Below are 16902 nucleotides of genomic sequence, written 5' to 3' on the forward strand. Positions count from 1 at the left end.
TAAAACCAATTACATTAAATATGTACATATGCACGTTTTTGCACGCCCGCTTGGTAGCCATAATCGTTAAGGCGTCAAGTCTGTATGATCTGACACCGTGGTTAGTCGGTTTGAGTCCCGCTGGTTGAAAAATTTCACCGTCAAAGTGTTGGGTGGCAGGGTAGGAGAGTTGGTGGTATACAACTTCTAATCACTAGATTGCGTGCCAAACGTCTGGATTCAATTCCAAACCTCTCCGCATTGTTCATATGCAGTAAGGGCATATGGCGCAGTTGATGGTGATTCGTCCGTCGGATGAAGACGTTCAGCCTTGAGCAGACCCGCTGGTAATATCGACAGGAGTTGGCTATGTGCCGGCACCGTATATATTTTTTTTTTTGCTACTTGCTTTACGTCGCACCGACTCAGATAGGTCTTATGGCGACGATGGGACAGGTTAGGACTAGGAGTGGGAAGGAATCGGCCGTGGCCTTAATGAAGGTACAGCCCCAGCATTTGCCTGGTGTGAAAATGGGAAACCACGGAAAACCATTTTCAGGACTGCCGATAGTGGGGTTCGAACCTACTATCTCCTGAATACTGGATACTGGCCGCAATTAAGCGACTGCAGCTATCGAGCTCGGTGCACCGTATTTCACCCTCTCCCTTCCTACTATCACACATTTCATCTCATTAACTCCTCTGATGAGGCTGTCGCTAGCAAGGGCATCTTGACGTAAAAACTCACTACGAAGGTCCATCTCAGATCATACCGACTCGTAGAAAAACAGAATAAGGTTTATACCTACACATAGATTTTTTGCGCAATTATCTGTCTATTCTTTTGCTCCTCGATTGTCTTATTGTTATATCACCGTAAGCAGAAATCACCACTGGGATATCTGCCAATCGTAATGTATTTGCTAATAAAAAACATTCACAAAACAATAACATTATAGTTTTCAATTACATCCACGCTGTAGTTTCTACATACCCACCGTTAAATAAGTGCAGAGATTCACTATAATTACTGTAATTATTTTCTAGCGAGAGTTGAAGGCGTGGTGGTAGTCTACCATATACTTAGCGATTTATGGCAGTCACTGAGGGAACGGAGGATTGATAAATGATATGCTTCATCAGGTGAGAGAGGAGCTGCTACTTTTTGTGTTCGTTACGGTTTCACTGGAACGCGGAACAGTAGCAGTCTCCTAAGAACACCATTTATAGGTCCTCAAGGCATATTTAGTCATCGACACTATTTACTTGTGTGTGTTTAGTAACTCGCCGGGAATCTGTGCTTTGGCGTTACCTGTGGACCAGTGGTACAGTGTCCAACTCATGGTCCTAAGTTCACTGGTTCGACCCCGGCTGCGGTAATCGATCTTAGAAGGGTGGGCAAAAATCATGGCACGCGATGTCAGTGTTGCTGGAATGTTAAATATTTCTGGCGGCGCATTCAATATCATCGGACTATATTAAATTAACTCAGCCATAGGAACCGTCTAGAATTCCGCTATCGTTGCTAGAAATTACTAGATGGCAGCTCGGTCAGAATGTCGAAATTGCTAAGCGGGCCACCTTAGTTGAGGAGCTAATGTAGATGAAATGAATGATGGTGAATGACCTTGGGAAATGAAGTGGAAGGAACCGTCTGCGGGCTATGAATAGGGGGGACTGTCCTGGCATTCTCAGGGTTCGAACTCACGCGTCTTCCGAATGCAGAGCTTGACTCCATAGATGTAGCAAGTTTAATTATTTTTATTTTATTTTTATTTAACTTATCTTAATGACATAGGCTACTTCTGTTTCCTCTCTCCTCACTAGTGCAGCTAGGACTGCTAAATTCAATTAAATGATATTTTTTTCAGGTGTGAAAATGGGAAGCCACGGTCAACCATCTTCAGGGCTGCCGACAGTGGGATTCGAATCCACTATCTCCCGAATGCAAGCTTACAGCTATGTGCCCCAAACCACACGGCCAACTCACTCGCTAAAAGTATTATTATTATTATTATTATTATTATTATTATTATTATTATTATTATTATTATTATTATTATTATTATTATTATTATTATTATTATTATTATTATTTACGGAGCCCGACACCTTGGTCATCTACCCATAACAAACACAGGAGCCTACGTCAACTGTTACCTGCTGGAAGAAAATCTTCCATGATGATGAAACTGAAGGACTGTTACGACATGAGTACTAGTATATTTCACTTTTGTAGAAGAAGAAGAAGAAGAAGAAGAAGAAGAAGAAGAAGAAGAAGAAGAAGAATGCGGCTGCTCGGAATAGCTATTGCCTTAATGACTCAATAGCAGACGAGCAACTAAACTAACTCTCACCTCCAAGACGCGATAAAGGAACTTTGTGAAGCAACATTGCGGGGCTCAGTTAGATAATGTATTGAAACCTGCTGCGTGAAATTATGGCATGATTCGATTTTTCACACAACTGACAAATGTTGTAATTCAGCCTTTTTAGTAATTGTGCCGCTGGGCAAACAGAAACATGGATGAAGGAAACATTTTACATACGGTAACTTAGAAAGATTAATTATTTAACAGTGCGATAAACGTCATTTCTCTGTATTTACTTATAACCGTTTGGATAATTTAAATTGATTGATTGTTCTAATAATAATAATAATAATAATAATAATAATAATAATAATAATAATAATAATAATAATAATAATAATAATATGATGATGATGATGATGATGATGATAATAATAATGTTGGATTTCACGAGCCATTATGGGCACATACTCGTTTATAGGAAGGGGAATTAGGGACTGGAATAATTTACCAAGGGAGATGTTCAATAAACTTCCAACTTCTTTGAAATCATGTAAGATAAGACTAGATCAACAATTTACAGCGAACCTGCCACCTGAGCGATGACCTTAAATGCAGATGAAAGGTGATTGATTGATTGATTGATTGATTGATTGATTGATTGATCGATTGATTGATTGATTGATTGATTGATTGATTGATTGATTGATTGATTGATTGATTGATTGATTGATTGATTGATTGATTGATTGATTGATTGATTGATTGATTGATTGTATATGAAACTGCATGCTAGAGGACAGTGTCGTGTGTGGTGGCAGATTCCCTATCAGTTGTTTATCTAGCTCTTTTAAAAACATTTTCAAAGAACTTGGAAATTTATCAATCCCTTACTCCGCATTCTGTCCGGCTCCATGGCTAAATGGTTAGCGTGCTGGCCTTTGGTCACAGGGGTCCCGGGTTCGATTCTCGGCAGGGTCAGGAATTTTAACCATCAGTGGTTAATTTCGCTGGCACGGGAGCTGGGTGTACGTGTCGTCTTCATCATCATTTCATCCTCATCACGATTTGTAGGTCGTCTACGGGCGTCGACCTGCACCTGGCGAGCCGAACATGTCCTCGGACACTCCCGGCGCTACAAGCCATACACCATTTCATTTCATTTTTACTCCTCGTTCTATAAGTGAATATTTGTCTCAATTCTGACATAATTTTAACATACAGACGAATGCAAACACACTGCGTCATTCTATCAATCAATCATCAATAATGTTGGAGACAGCACAAATACCCAGTTCCCGACTCAAAAGAATTAACCGTTTAGGATTAAATTATCTCGACTCAGTCGAGAATCGAACTCAGAACCCTAAGGTTCAAGATACTAACCACCCCGCTATGGGGCAGGGCTAGTTTTATTAGTATTATTATAACTCATGACGACCATACCTTGAATGTGTACAAGCCCGGCTCAAGTTCCGAGATGTCCACCCATTGACAGTCGATGTTGTGCCGGTAGATGTCAGAGCAGTTGACGGAGATGCCCTGGTCACCGAAGTTGGCACAGAAGTAGAAGGGCTTTACCCCAGGCATGCACTGGTTGTCCTCCAAGCAGAAGGACGCTTTGTGACCCTCAGCAACTTTCGTCCCCTTGGAGTCAAGGATGTCGAACGTGGCGAACACTTCCATACTGTGGTAGTGCCTATGGGAATAAAGGTTAATTAACAAATTATCTCAAGTAGATTGTCTTTATGATACAGGTTCTAAAATATTTCATCTCAACCATATATTAAAAATCTGCTCTAATTTCAGTAATTGTAATATGGGGTTTACACCAACAGACTGATTTTTCAATATATATTTTTGAAATATGCCTGATTTTCATCTCATTTAACTGCACAATTCATTTTTATATTTTCAAATCACTTCTTCAATTTTTTGCTTCCATATTAATACCAGGCGGCCCGCGAGTTCCGTAATTTCTACCAAATACAGTAGAGACAATACACGACACTTACGGATTTCGCCTTGCTAAAATGGGAGACAATTCGACGGTGGCGCTCCTAGTGACTTGACCTGAACAAATCGCGCTAAATTCAAATATCAATGGAAATGTATATACGGAAATGGATAAATAAATTACGTCTAGAAAGAAAGTGGTATTGAGATATTAACTTCGAAGTTGCTAAAGCAATTCTGGATAAATGAATGAAGAATTATTTAAAAGGTTATTATTCAAAGACTGAAATTAGACATATAAACAAGGTGTGAAATGGACTGCTGTGAAATGGCTTGATCTTTCATTTATGCATTACTTTTTTAGCTTTAGCATACCTGCCTGAAATGTTATGGTTGGATTTGTCTTTTTTCCTCATTTAAAAACAATGTATCATCACATTAAGACATTTGTCAATAAAAATATCGGCACATTCCTTACACATATGGTGCAATGAATTAACATTTAATAGCTGGACAATTTTCCTCTTAACATGAAGCCTACTAACAGAAAGAAAAGTATGAAAATGTTGTCGATAGTGATGCTTTGAGGAATATTTACGTACAATTAGAGTAAAAATGTAACATACCCTTGGCTGTATAGTCGAGAATTTTTAAAGTCGCTGGCCTGGAAATGATCTGAACAGATCTTATAATTCTTATACAAGCGTAACGTCCCTTCTTTCTTGTACACTTTATCCAAATCGCTTGTGTGACATTTCAAAACCCACAGATCACACCTACAACAACACATCGGTATTGAAGGTTAACTGCTGCACTATACAATAAAATATACGTATTATATTTTAAGCCCGTTAAAACATGGGTCGAGCAGGTCAGAAGATTATGAAGTACTATAAAAATCTCTGTCACTGGAAGAATATATATGCAAACACAATATTACTTACATGTTCTTGTCACGAGGGAACCTGAAGAACGACCGCGCATTTTTCTCTACTTCGTAATTACTGCAGCCAAACACAGCACATACCTTTCCCCTCATGTTGAGAGGAGATATCAAGGAATGACACACGCTACTATTTAATTATGTCAACTCACTGAAAACGCATAAATAACACCAAAAACTTCACACAAAAATACACGTGCTCTTATGACAGAATCAGTACCGTTCAGGTCTATCCGCTAGAGTGTGCTCCAATAGCTGTCCCTCGATATCTCGCTCAGTGTCGTGTATTGTCTCTACTGTATTTGTTTCTACTTACAATAATGTCCCGCATGCAATAGTGATGCGCGGGATGCCTAATCACTTGTCTTCGAAGGAGCGCTACAACGTCGTGCTGTATTTCGGATGTGAAACAAATAACTAGTCACACGTTCTACAACAAGGTGCGTTATTTGGTAAATACTCCAAAGATGAAGAAAAGAAAATGTAATAACATTGATTTATATATGTGTGGACATTCCACTCTATAAAAGAGTTGTGTGTATGAAACAAAAAGTAATAGTGTTCGGCAAAATACTGTATGTGTGTTTGGAAACTCCTATGCATACCAGATTCTCCATAGATTAAAATGATGTCTGTGTATTCGTCGTTACTGAACACACCAGCCATTGCCGATATGCAGTGCTGGTTTACTAATGCAAGGGGTTGTATTAGATGGGTAGCGCTGAGGAAGAATGTGTGAACGACCGTCCGGTTGTTATCTCTTCATATTCTGACGTAACCTGCCCGCTGGTAGTATTGCCCCTGTGAAAAATCAATTAGTAAGCATCCCTTTCATCACTATTGCATGCGGGACATTTACAAGTAGAAAGTACGACGTTCGCGGGCCGCCTCGTGCATTATTCTGCATCAATATGGGTGAGTTTTGGCAATTCAGGCACCATTCATCCTTGGCTAACGCTTTCAGTGTCTCATACTCCTTAACATTTTAAATTTACTTTTAAATGTTTCAGTTTTCCAATAGATTTGAATTTATTGCAATTCCATATTTAGAAAAGCATTAAGTAGTATTCTGGGTCAGTACCGACGAACTCATGCTCTTCGACATCTACCTAAAATTAATTTATTTTTGTAACACCAGCATTCCAGTCCACCTCTGTGATGTAGTGGTTAGTGTTATTAGCTACCACCCCCAGAGGACCGGGTTCGATTCCCGGCTTTTATCACGAAATTTGCAAAGTTGTTCGAGGGCTGGAATGGTGTCCACTCAACCTCGGGAGGTCAACTGAGTAGAGGTGGTTCGATTCCCACAAAACTGCCATCCTCTAAGTGGGTTTTCCGTGGTCCCATTTCTCCTCCAGGCAAATGCCGGTATGGTACCTAACTTACGGCCACGGCCACTTCCTTCCCTCTTCCTTTCCAGTCATTCCATTTCCCCACAAGACCCGTATTCAACACAGCAGGTGAAGCCGCCTGGGCGAGGTACTGATACACCTCCCCAGTTGTATCCCCCGACGCAAAGTCTCACGCTCCAGGACCCTGCCCTTCAGGCGGTAGAGGTAGTATCCCTCGTTGAGTCCGAGAGAAAACCAACCCTGGAAGGTATACGGATTAAGAAAGCAAGAACTACCAAAATTCCACTTGAAAATGTTCCATATCAAACGGACTTCAACTTGCTTGCCTTACATTTTTGGCAATAAACCTATACGTAATGTTCTGAGTCGGCGTTGATAAGTTTGTGGCCCTCAGGGGCATAGCCAAGGAGTTGTTACTGGGGGGGGGGGGGTTAGAACCCATCCATGGAATTTTTAGAAAAGAAAATAATCGGAAACTGACAATAAACGTCCGTCTCTGTGGTGTAGTGGTTAGTGTGATTAGCTGCTACCCCCGGAGGTCCGGGTTCGATTCCGGGCTCTGCCACGAAATTTGAAAAGTGGTACGAGGGCTTAAACGGGGTCCACTCAGCCTCGGGAGGTCAACTGAGTAGACGTGGGTTCGATTCCCACCTCAGCCATCCTGGAAGTGGTTTTCCGTGGTTTCCCACTTCTCCTCCAGGCAACTGCCGGGATGGTACCTAACTTAAGGCCACGGCCGCTTCCTTCCCTCTTCCTTGTCTATCCCTTCCAATCACCCCATCCCCGCAAGGCCCCTATTCAGCATAGCATGTGAGGCCACCTGAGCGAGGTACTGGTCATCCTCCCCAGTTGTATCCCCCGACCCGAAGTCGAAACTCCAGGACACTGCCCTTGAGGCGGTAGAGGTGGTATCCCTGGCTGAGTGCGAGGGAAAACCAACCCTGGAGGGTGAACAGATAAAGAAAGAAAGAACCGATAATAAACAAGTGAAAGTCGTTTCAAAGGGTTGGCTCATTTGAATATTCATAGAGACAAAATTGTAAAACCATCAGATCTCCCGAACCTATTTTCTAAGGAGCTTCGAAATTTGGATTTTAGATTGCAATCTGAACACACTATTCGCCCTAAAACTATTCACTTTGATCTTATTGTTCTTGTTCTGTATTTTAATATAAGATTGTGTGAAGTACCGGTACTGCAATCTGAATATTAACATAATAAATTTACTTGTATCAGTGTACTTCCACACACGCACACGCGCCTTCATTATGTTCTACTGTATCATCATTTTGTAACTATACCTCCTCCCCCCCACAAAAAAAGTTCGATCCTGGCTACGCTACTGGTGGCCCTCCAGGTGCCTCCCAACAGTGTCCCTCACTGTTCTGTATTCAAAGAGTACTATTTGTTCGACTCTAGTTTTACACTCACATGTGACATTGGTGGAACTCCCACAGATGCTTGGGCACTGCCGGCCGGAAGTCTGCGGTACCAGCATTCAGGATGCGAGCTGTAAAGCGCAGAAGACGTCTGGTCTCGAGGTGCCAGTTCCCGTTCTCCGCCTGGAGTTTGTAAGCTCCGGTGGCCAGACAGTTCTCCTCCATGGCACACTGAAGGAAATACAGTTGACGATCCTCCAGGTGAGCTGTGCGCATGATCTCATGGTGGTCGATCACCAAATCTGGCATCACTGTAACACAAAGTTAAAGACTTCTCAGCACCGATGTGATCGAGCTCCAATTAAACCCACAAGAGCCCAGAGGGAAGTGTTACAGTGTCATGAATTTGGTGACTACTACCTGAAAACAAGAAGAAAAAACACTTTTCCCCTTTCAGAAAATTAAAAGATCATTAATACGTCTCCCGATCATGGCCACCCATCAATGGCTATTAATTTCAGATGACCACCAGGAATCAGACACAGCATGCACAGTTGCTAGGTAACATTATCTGGTCATCCATCCATACCTTACATCACTGCGTGCACGGTTGCTAGGTAACATCATCTGGCCATCCATCCATACCTTACATCACATCACTGCGTGCACGGTTGCTAGGTAACATTATCTGGCCATCCATCCATACCTTACATCACTGCGTGCACGGTTGCTAGGTAACATTATCTGGTCATCCATCCATACCTTACATCACTGCGTGCACGGTTGCTAGGTAACATTATCTGGTCATCCATCCATACCTTACATCACTGCGTGCACGGTTGCTAGGTAACATTATCTGGTCATCCATCCATACCTTATATCACTGCGTGCACGGTTGCTAGGTAACATTATCTGGTCATCCATCCATACCTTACATCACTGCGTGCACGGTTGCTAGGTAACATTATCTGGTCATCCATCCATACCTTACATCACTGCGTGCACGGTTGCTAGGTAACACTATCTGGTCATCCATCCATACCTTACATCACTGCGTGCACGGTTGCTAGGTAACATTATCTGGTCATCCATCCATACCTTACATCACTGCGTGCACGGTTGCTAGGGTTCCACTTCCATCACACAATTTGTGATACTAACTTCCGTAACGCAAATTTTCAGATGACCCGTAGCCATAAGACACATTCATGCCAAAATGTAGAAATTAATGATTTTTGTAATTATGTCTAAGAAATATTATCTTAAACCACATGATATCACTGTTGCTTACACTACTACTATGCAATAAATTCCAAACATACGCTAAATTTGCTACTGTTATGATCTTGACCCAGTTTATATTTTAATTTATCTCTTCAAATATTTTTCAAAACGCGCTATACATAGCTCTACTGTCCGGTTCCATGGCTAAATGGTTAGCGTGCTGGCCTTTGGTCACAGGGGCCCCGGGTTTGACTCCCGGGAGGGTCGGGAATTTTAACATTAATTTGTTAATTTCGCTGCCACGGGGGCTGGGTGTATGTGTCGTCTCCATCATCATTTCAACCTCATCCCGACGCGCAGGTCGCCTACAGGAGTCAAAATAAAAGACCTGCACCTGGCGAGCCGAACATATCCTCGGAGACTTCCGGCACTAAAAACCATACGCCATTTCATTTCATAGCTCTACTTTGTGGTTTTGGTTCATTTACGTTCCTTGATGTCCGTATTTCATGTTCATGTGGTGCAAATAGAAAGGAAAGAAACTTCTATTCTTGAAATAATGGAAATCCTGGATACCGTTTGCCAGGTCCTTCAAAACAGATTGGAAGGGAAATTAATTTGCCTAAAGGTTGAAGAGAAGTTAGAAAATGCAAGAAAAGTGGGTTTTTATAAAGAAGTTAGTGTTTATATGAAGGAAGCTATGTTGTTGTATGAAAATCGATAATGTATTACCTCCTATTTTAAATTTTGATTAATGATCGAGTATAAAATAATCTTTGTCAAACCGATTGTTTACTGTTTGCTTTATAAAGCTACAAGCTATAGCACCCAGCTGGAGGATGAGTTCATGATATTGATCGTGTCGTGCTGTGGTGTGATATGTCTCTTAATGTAAATATATGTAAATCTATAACATTTAATATGAAAGAACTGTACCATCGCGTCTTACTATACACGATATATTAAATTAGAAAGAAACATTACTTTCAACACACATAAGCCTATTACAAAAATAATAAGCGACGCCCACCGTATGTTCGTGTTTATAATAAGTGGCTCTAAATGATTTACTCAATCTTCCATACTAGTTCAGTTATTCACTTACTTTGTAAGAATTAAAATACGTGTCACTTAAGAGAACAAATACATGCTATTGAAGATACTTAGTTTTTCCTAGGGGTTTAACGTCGCACTAAAGCATCGAAGGTTTTCGGGGACACAAGGATGGAAAAGGTATAGGGTGACCGGACGTTATCATTTATCCGTACATGCTCTCCTTTTTTAGACCATTGTCCGGAGTCCGGTGGATTTTTTGAAAACCTGAAATGTTCTCCTTTTGTAGTGAATCTGCTTACTTTGGGGTAATCTGTTTTACTGCTTCATTTTTACAAGTATTCTTCATTACGCGTCGACGATATCGTGTCACTATATAGAAACGTGGTTATGGATTCACAGTACATGGCATTATTAGTTAATTGCATGTAAGTCACCTAATAGGCCTATATTAGTTCCATTTTTTGAAAACAGATTAGGTGAAGCCTGCTCTTGGCATTTACATTCCTTGATGTCTGTATTTCGTGTTCATATCGTCCAAATAGAAAGGAAAGAAACTTCTATTCTTGAAATAATGGAAATCCTGGATGTCGTTTGTCAGGTCCTTCAGAGCAGATTGGAAGGAAAGTTAATTTGCCTAAAGGTTGAAGAGAAGTTATAAAATACAAGAAAAGAAGGTTTTTATAAAGAAGTTAATGTTTATATGAAGGAAGCTATGTTGTTGTATGAATCATGCTACGAATACATTAAACTATGGGTCTTGGTCTGTTTTAAGTGGATGGCACTGAAAAGTGATATGTATTATTGTAATGTTGAAAAAATGTATTTGTAAGCTTTGTAAAACCTTTCAAATTGACGATGTGAAATCTTCTGACCAGTTCTACAATTTCAAACAATTCTTGAATGAGAGTAGTAATTGCACTGAATTTAACAAGTTAACTTGTAGTCTGAAATGGGCAAAGAATTCAAGGAATTTACATGTGAATCTTTTTCTATGTTAGACAAGCCAAAACTCTTAAAGGCACTTGGATCTTCACAAAAATACCATGAAGGTGTGGAAACTTAGTTTCGTTGTTCACATTTTGTTAGAATTAGTATAATATTGAAATGGATACATGCATGCGAAAATCAGAATATATTAGAATATATGTCTAAATTCAGACTCTCAATGGAGATTTTATTTGTCCTCCTTTTTTCGGGCATTGTCCTCAGTTTTAAATAGTTTGTCCTCTTTTTTATGCATGCGGTCACTCTAGGAAGGTAGCATCCATGGCCTTAATTAAGGTAGATCCCCAGCCTTTGTCTGGTGTGAAAATGGGAAACCACGGAAAACATCTTCAAGGCTGCCGACGGTGGGATTCGAGCCTACGATCGAAGTTGTTCAAAATACGTTTTGGCGGTATTTCCATTATAAAACAAATAACATACGAGGCATCAACTCGATATTTAAGTGTTATTTTAAACCTCACATCGCTACGTAACACAAGAATGCTTATCTCGTTACAGACGTTACACAGAATTATAACCAATAAATTTGATTCCCAAGGACTGTTGAAACTTTGTTGCCTTTCATGGTTCCACAAGTTATTTAACGTTCAAATTCTAGAACATCTCATTATTTGAATTCACCATGTATTAAAGTGATGTATAGTTTTAACAGATTTGCTGAAGAAATGGGTATATTTTCAGGACCACTCAGTGTAATTAATGAATAGTTAAATGCCCATGTTTCCAATTTATAAATTCAGCTGTTATTTTCTTCTTTCATCCCATGTCCTTAGTTAAGGTATTTTTTATTGTCGCCTTTAATTACTTATTTCTTTAGTTCTGTCTTTGTTTTAATTCACGTATATTCAGGTATGGAAATATCCTGGATGTTATTTTCTGTGTATGTTAAATTCTTGTCCTTCTCTCTGTGTGTTTGACTTATTTGTTTGCGTATTCTTTTATAAGTGTGTTAAGGAAGGTATTGTATTTTACTACTGCCTGTTGCGCACTTTCAAATAAATAAATAAATAAATAAATAAATAAATAAATAAATAAATAAATAAATAAATAAATAAATAAATAAATAAATAAATAAATAAATAAATAAATAAATAAATCAGACGTTACCATACGAAACCTGCAGTTAAGTACTTGGGAGAATGGATCTCTGCGAATCAGAACGAGAAGCCAGCCATAGATGCCAGATGTACCAAGTCTGAAAGGGCTTATCACTCGTGTCCTAGTATCTATTCATCTGTTGGAGATTCATAGAAAAGGACTCGTACACACTCTAACGGCGTTATGTGATTTGGATATGCAATCTCCCTGTACATAGTTTAGTATTTCAAGTATGAGCTCCTGCTATCTAGCGGAGCTACGGGGAACTGCCATTTCGCTTGTATTTATGCTTTTGTTTTGTACTGGTTTGTAGTAAGTAAGAATAAAGATGGCAGCCATGACGAAGTAAAGTGATTCAGTGTTTTATTTATTAGTGATATCCCCAACATTTATGGTGGGGAGGATGGTGGGAAAGACTAATTGGCCTCACCAAGCGATGTCTACGGAAAATACTTGGACGTTCCACTATTGATGATGAAGGGCTACGGACTGTTTTGACTAGCATAGAAGCCGTATTAAACACAAGACCCTTGACGCAACATGATGCCAATGGTGGTGTGTTGACTCCAGCCCACTTCCTCGTTGGCGATCGACTCACCACGATACCTACTGGACCAGAACCACCTAGGCGAGACCTTGTTAGAACCTTCAGACTACTCCAGCGAATGACTGACGACTTCTGGAAGCGTTGGAGTAAAGAGTATTTGCTACTATTACGGAATTTTCACGAAGTTCGCCAGCCCAGAGACCTCGGGTCAAGAATCAGGGTCGGTGACGTAGTTTTACTACAAGAGGATACACGCCCAAGACACATGTGGAATAAAGCACGGGTCGAAGAATTACGCGAAGGACGTGACGGGAGAACTAGAACGGTTATTCTTCGCACCTCGGACGGAAACCATGTGACACGACCTGTCCAACTGGTCATCCCACTCGAGATAGACCAGGGTGGGGAGGATGTTGGAGATTCATAGAAAAGGACTCGTACACACTCTAACGGCGTTATGTGATTTGGATATGCAATCTCCCTGTACATAGTTTAGTATTTCAAGTATGAGCTCCTGCTATCTAGCGGAGCTGCCATTTCGCTTGTATTTATGCTTTTGTTTTGTACTGGTTTGTAGTAAGTAAGAATAAAGATGGCAGCCATGACGAAGTAAAGTGATTCAGTGTTTTATTTATTAGTGATATCCCCAACATCATCTAACTGCCTCTCCAAGAACCTCAAACTCAGACACTGCAACTCGGTCGTCAAACCATCTGTTCTGTATGCTTCTGAGTGCCTTGTAATGGCCTGGAAGGGTCCACCTAGAAAGCTGGAGTTAAAAGAGAGGAAGATCCCGAGGAGGATATTAGGACCAATCAGAGAGGAAGGAGACATTTACAGAATCCGCCATAATGATGAACTGTATGAACACCAGGAGAACATCGTCACGTGTATAAGGAAAGGGCGCCTGACCTTTTATGGACACTCGGCCCGTCTGGATTCCGAAAGACTCACCAACAGGATATTCACAGTAACAGGAAGAGGCAAGGCTTCTAAGAACAAATGGATCACGTCAGTTAAGTCGGTTATGGAACAACTAGGTATCCCACTGGGACAAACTCATGACCGACTACTGTTCCGTCAAGCCATCCGACACGGAGTTTTCCCAACGTCCCTTACAAGTAAGAAGACTACAGGAACTAAGTGGACAGAAGAGATAAAGCTGGCTCATAGTCAGCAAATGAAGGAGTATTGGAAGACGAAGAAAGCAACAACTTTACCGAAGAGTAGATACGAGCCCCGTGGTCCTCAGTAGGCCTAAATGACAAAGAAGAAGAATGAATAAATAAGTAAGTAAGTAAGTAAATAAATAAATGAATACATAAATAAATAAATAAATAAATAAATATAAGAACGCCCTATCAGCAAGAACTTACTAAAGCCCTTTCACTGATTGAAAATAATACGTCATTACCTCCACACACACAAAAATAATTTCAGCAATATGAAAGTCTTTCCTGTATTGATTTCAGGTACATTCTTAACAGATAAATCATGTACAAAAACTGCAAAATGAACATCTGCAAACCTCAAGATTTCTCGCTTACAGCTGATTGATACATTTTAGCACTGATTGGCGGAAAACCACTAACGTTAGCAACACTGGTCTTACACTGTTCTGGATTTCATAACTCTCGCAGTTTACTACTCGTCGTATACGACCCTGGCTTCTTATGTCAGTGAGATGGGGATCGTTTGTTCCAATAAATCTTTTCAGCTGGATAGGATGCCACAGCAGACAACATGTACTTTCTCCCAAGAATTCAAAACAGGGAAGAAGGATGTTCATATTGCTCTCAATAAATAGTTCTGGTCACATCAATAATTTAAGCCAATACGACAATCCAACCGCAGATCCTAAAGTCAAATAATAATAAATTAATGGTTAAGCTAATACAGTGACTTCATGACGTCAGTGATTTCTGCCCGTCACTTACCTCCACTTTTCCACTGCTCTGTGTCGGACGTTCAAGATACACGATTTACGATTATCTCAGTGAATTCCTCGCAATAAGTCTTTACATTATATACAGAATAGGAAATGAACAGCTAATTACTCCTTCTCCACGTGATCTGTTCTGTAGAACTTGCTCCGCGGTGAGGCGATGTGCTGTAGCAGAATAGAATAGAGTAGAATACTGCATTTCCCTAGTTCTTGATCGCCTGAAAGATATTATTTATTTTGTCCTAGACGTTAACAATGCTATATAGTCTAAGACAACATGCATCTTCCCATTCGTAAGCTTATATAGCGCTTACTTTTGTGACACAAGACTTATAGAGTTATCCTACAACTACAACACACATTATGACTGAATTGGATGAGTTAATGACTGCATGAATTGTTAAATGGTTAATTACATGGTTAAAATGTGGTCGTGTATGAATGTAGGAATTAATCTTCAAGTCATTTTTCTTTCTTTCTTTCTTTCTTTCTTTCTTTCTTTCTTTCTTAATCCGTTTACCCTCCAGGTTTGCTTTTTCCCTCGGACTCAGCGAGGAATCTCACATCTACGCCTCAAGGGCAGTGCCCTGGGGCGTGAAACTTCGCGTCGGGGGTTACAGCTGGGGAGGAGGACCAGTACCTCGCCCAGGCGTCCTCACCTACTATTCTGAACAGGAGCCTTGTGGGAGGGGGGTGAGAAGATTGAAAGGGATAGACAAGGAAGACGGATGAAAGCGGTCGTGGACTTAAGTTAGAAACCACCCCGACATTTGCTTGGAGGAGAGGTGGGAAACCACGGAAAAGCACTTCGAGGATGGATGAGGTAGGAATCGAAACCCCGTCTACTCAGTTGACCTCCCGAGGCTGAGTGGACCACGTTCCAGCCCTCGTACCACTTTTCAAAGTTCGTGGCAGAGCCGGGAATCGAACCTGGGCCACCGAGGAGGGGGTGGCAGCTAATCACCCTAACCACTACACCACAGAGGCTGACCATTAAGTCATTCATTCGCTCAATAAATCAACCATTCATCAGTTCATCAAACTCGAATACGGATGATGTGCTGTAGTACTCCACTGTACCAGTCGTTTAGGTTTATCTTTTTCCTCCTGTCTGGTCAGCATCAATTCTCTTGCTTCGCATCACAAGTATTCGATTTTGTGTTCTTTTATGAAAATGTTCTTGTAATTTCTTTCCCTAGTGTGTCCATCAATTCTGAAATCTACTCTTTTTCCGTCCACGAGATCCGTAACTTTGGTCCAGATTCTTGCAGAGGGTTTGAGATACACTTCACCTTTTCATTTCATAAAGTAGTGTGAGAAAATGTAGACCATAACCGGGTTCAGATTTAAATGGTGGTCACAAACGAAGTTTCTTCGTGCTTGTCCTACTCTACTCCTCATTGCTTAACTGTAATTCTATTCTTCGTCCTATCATTCCTACTCCTAGCCATTCATAAAAAGCTTATATTTAAGCCACAAATTGTATAAAACAAAGCACTTAAGGAAAAATATAAAATCGTCGTTCTAATTCATTTTACGAAAAAAGTCAGCATAGCGGAGGATAGTCCGGGATTTGATTCCCGACCGGGCATGGTATTTTAGCCGTGTTGGTTAATTCTTCTGGTTCGGGGAATGGGTGTTTTTGCCTATCATTACCATTTCGTGGGCAAGGTGACAGCTGTTAGTACAAGATATACCCGCCTCCCCCTTCAGGGGAAGAATGAAAACGTTTCAGTAGTAGCAGGTAGGTCTATAATGCACACTGATGGATGTTCGGTTATAACATTTCTGAATAAGACATATAACCTATTTATATCTTCTTGTAAGCTGTGTAGTTCTCTTCAGAGGAGAAACTCTTGATGCGGATGACTACATCCGTCTGGTAGCAGAGGAAAGACTTTCTCCCTTCCCAAGACATAGATAACACATGACACACGATCTACTTCTCAACTTTCGCTAATCAGGTTCTTCCAAGAAGACGTATCACTGTAGTCCAACATCCCAAGACAAATGGCTGTGCGCATGAGGAATTAGTGGGAAGTAATTTTACATTTCAAAGTAAGTGAAAGTGAGATAATCTTCCTTGAATTGTTTTCAACCTAGTAA

General features: G+C 40.5%; 1 protein-coding gene across 2 annotated transcripts in view; it reads right to left on the reverse strand.

Moving 5' to 3' along the window:
* Positions 1-16902, reverse strand: part of LOC136877592 (lysyl oxidase homolog 2) — a 133837-nt gene that overhangs the window by 11879 nt on the left and 105056 nt on the right. For both annotated transcript variants that reach the window (XR_011018606.1, XM_067151754.2), the window contains exons 6-7: positions 7974-8232; positions 3738-3990 (exon numbers count right to left, since the gene is read on the reverse strand). Coding sequence is in view for 1 of the 2 variants with exons in the window: in XM_067151754.2 (XP_067007855.2) it covers positions 3738-3990; positions 7974-8232 (512 nt within the window). In the remaining variant the exon portion in view is untranslated. The remainder of the gene's footprint in view (positions 1-3737; positions 3991-7973; positions 8233-16902) is intronic.

Source organism: Anabrus simplex, chromosome 7 (genome assembly GCF_040414725.1).
Source record: "Anabrus simplex isolate iqAnaSimp1 chromosome 7, ASM4041472v1, whole genome shotgun sequence".
Classification (NCBI taxonomy): domain Eukaryota; kingdom Metazoa; phylum Arthropoda; class Insecta; order Orthoptera; family Tettigoniidae; genus Anabrus; species Anabrus simplex.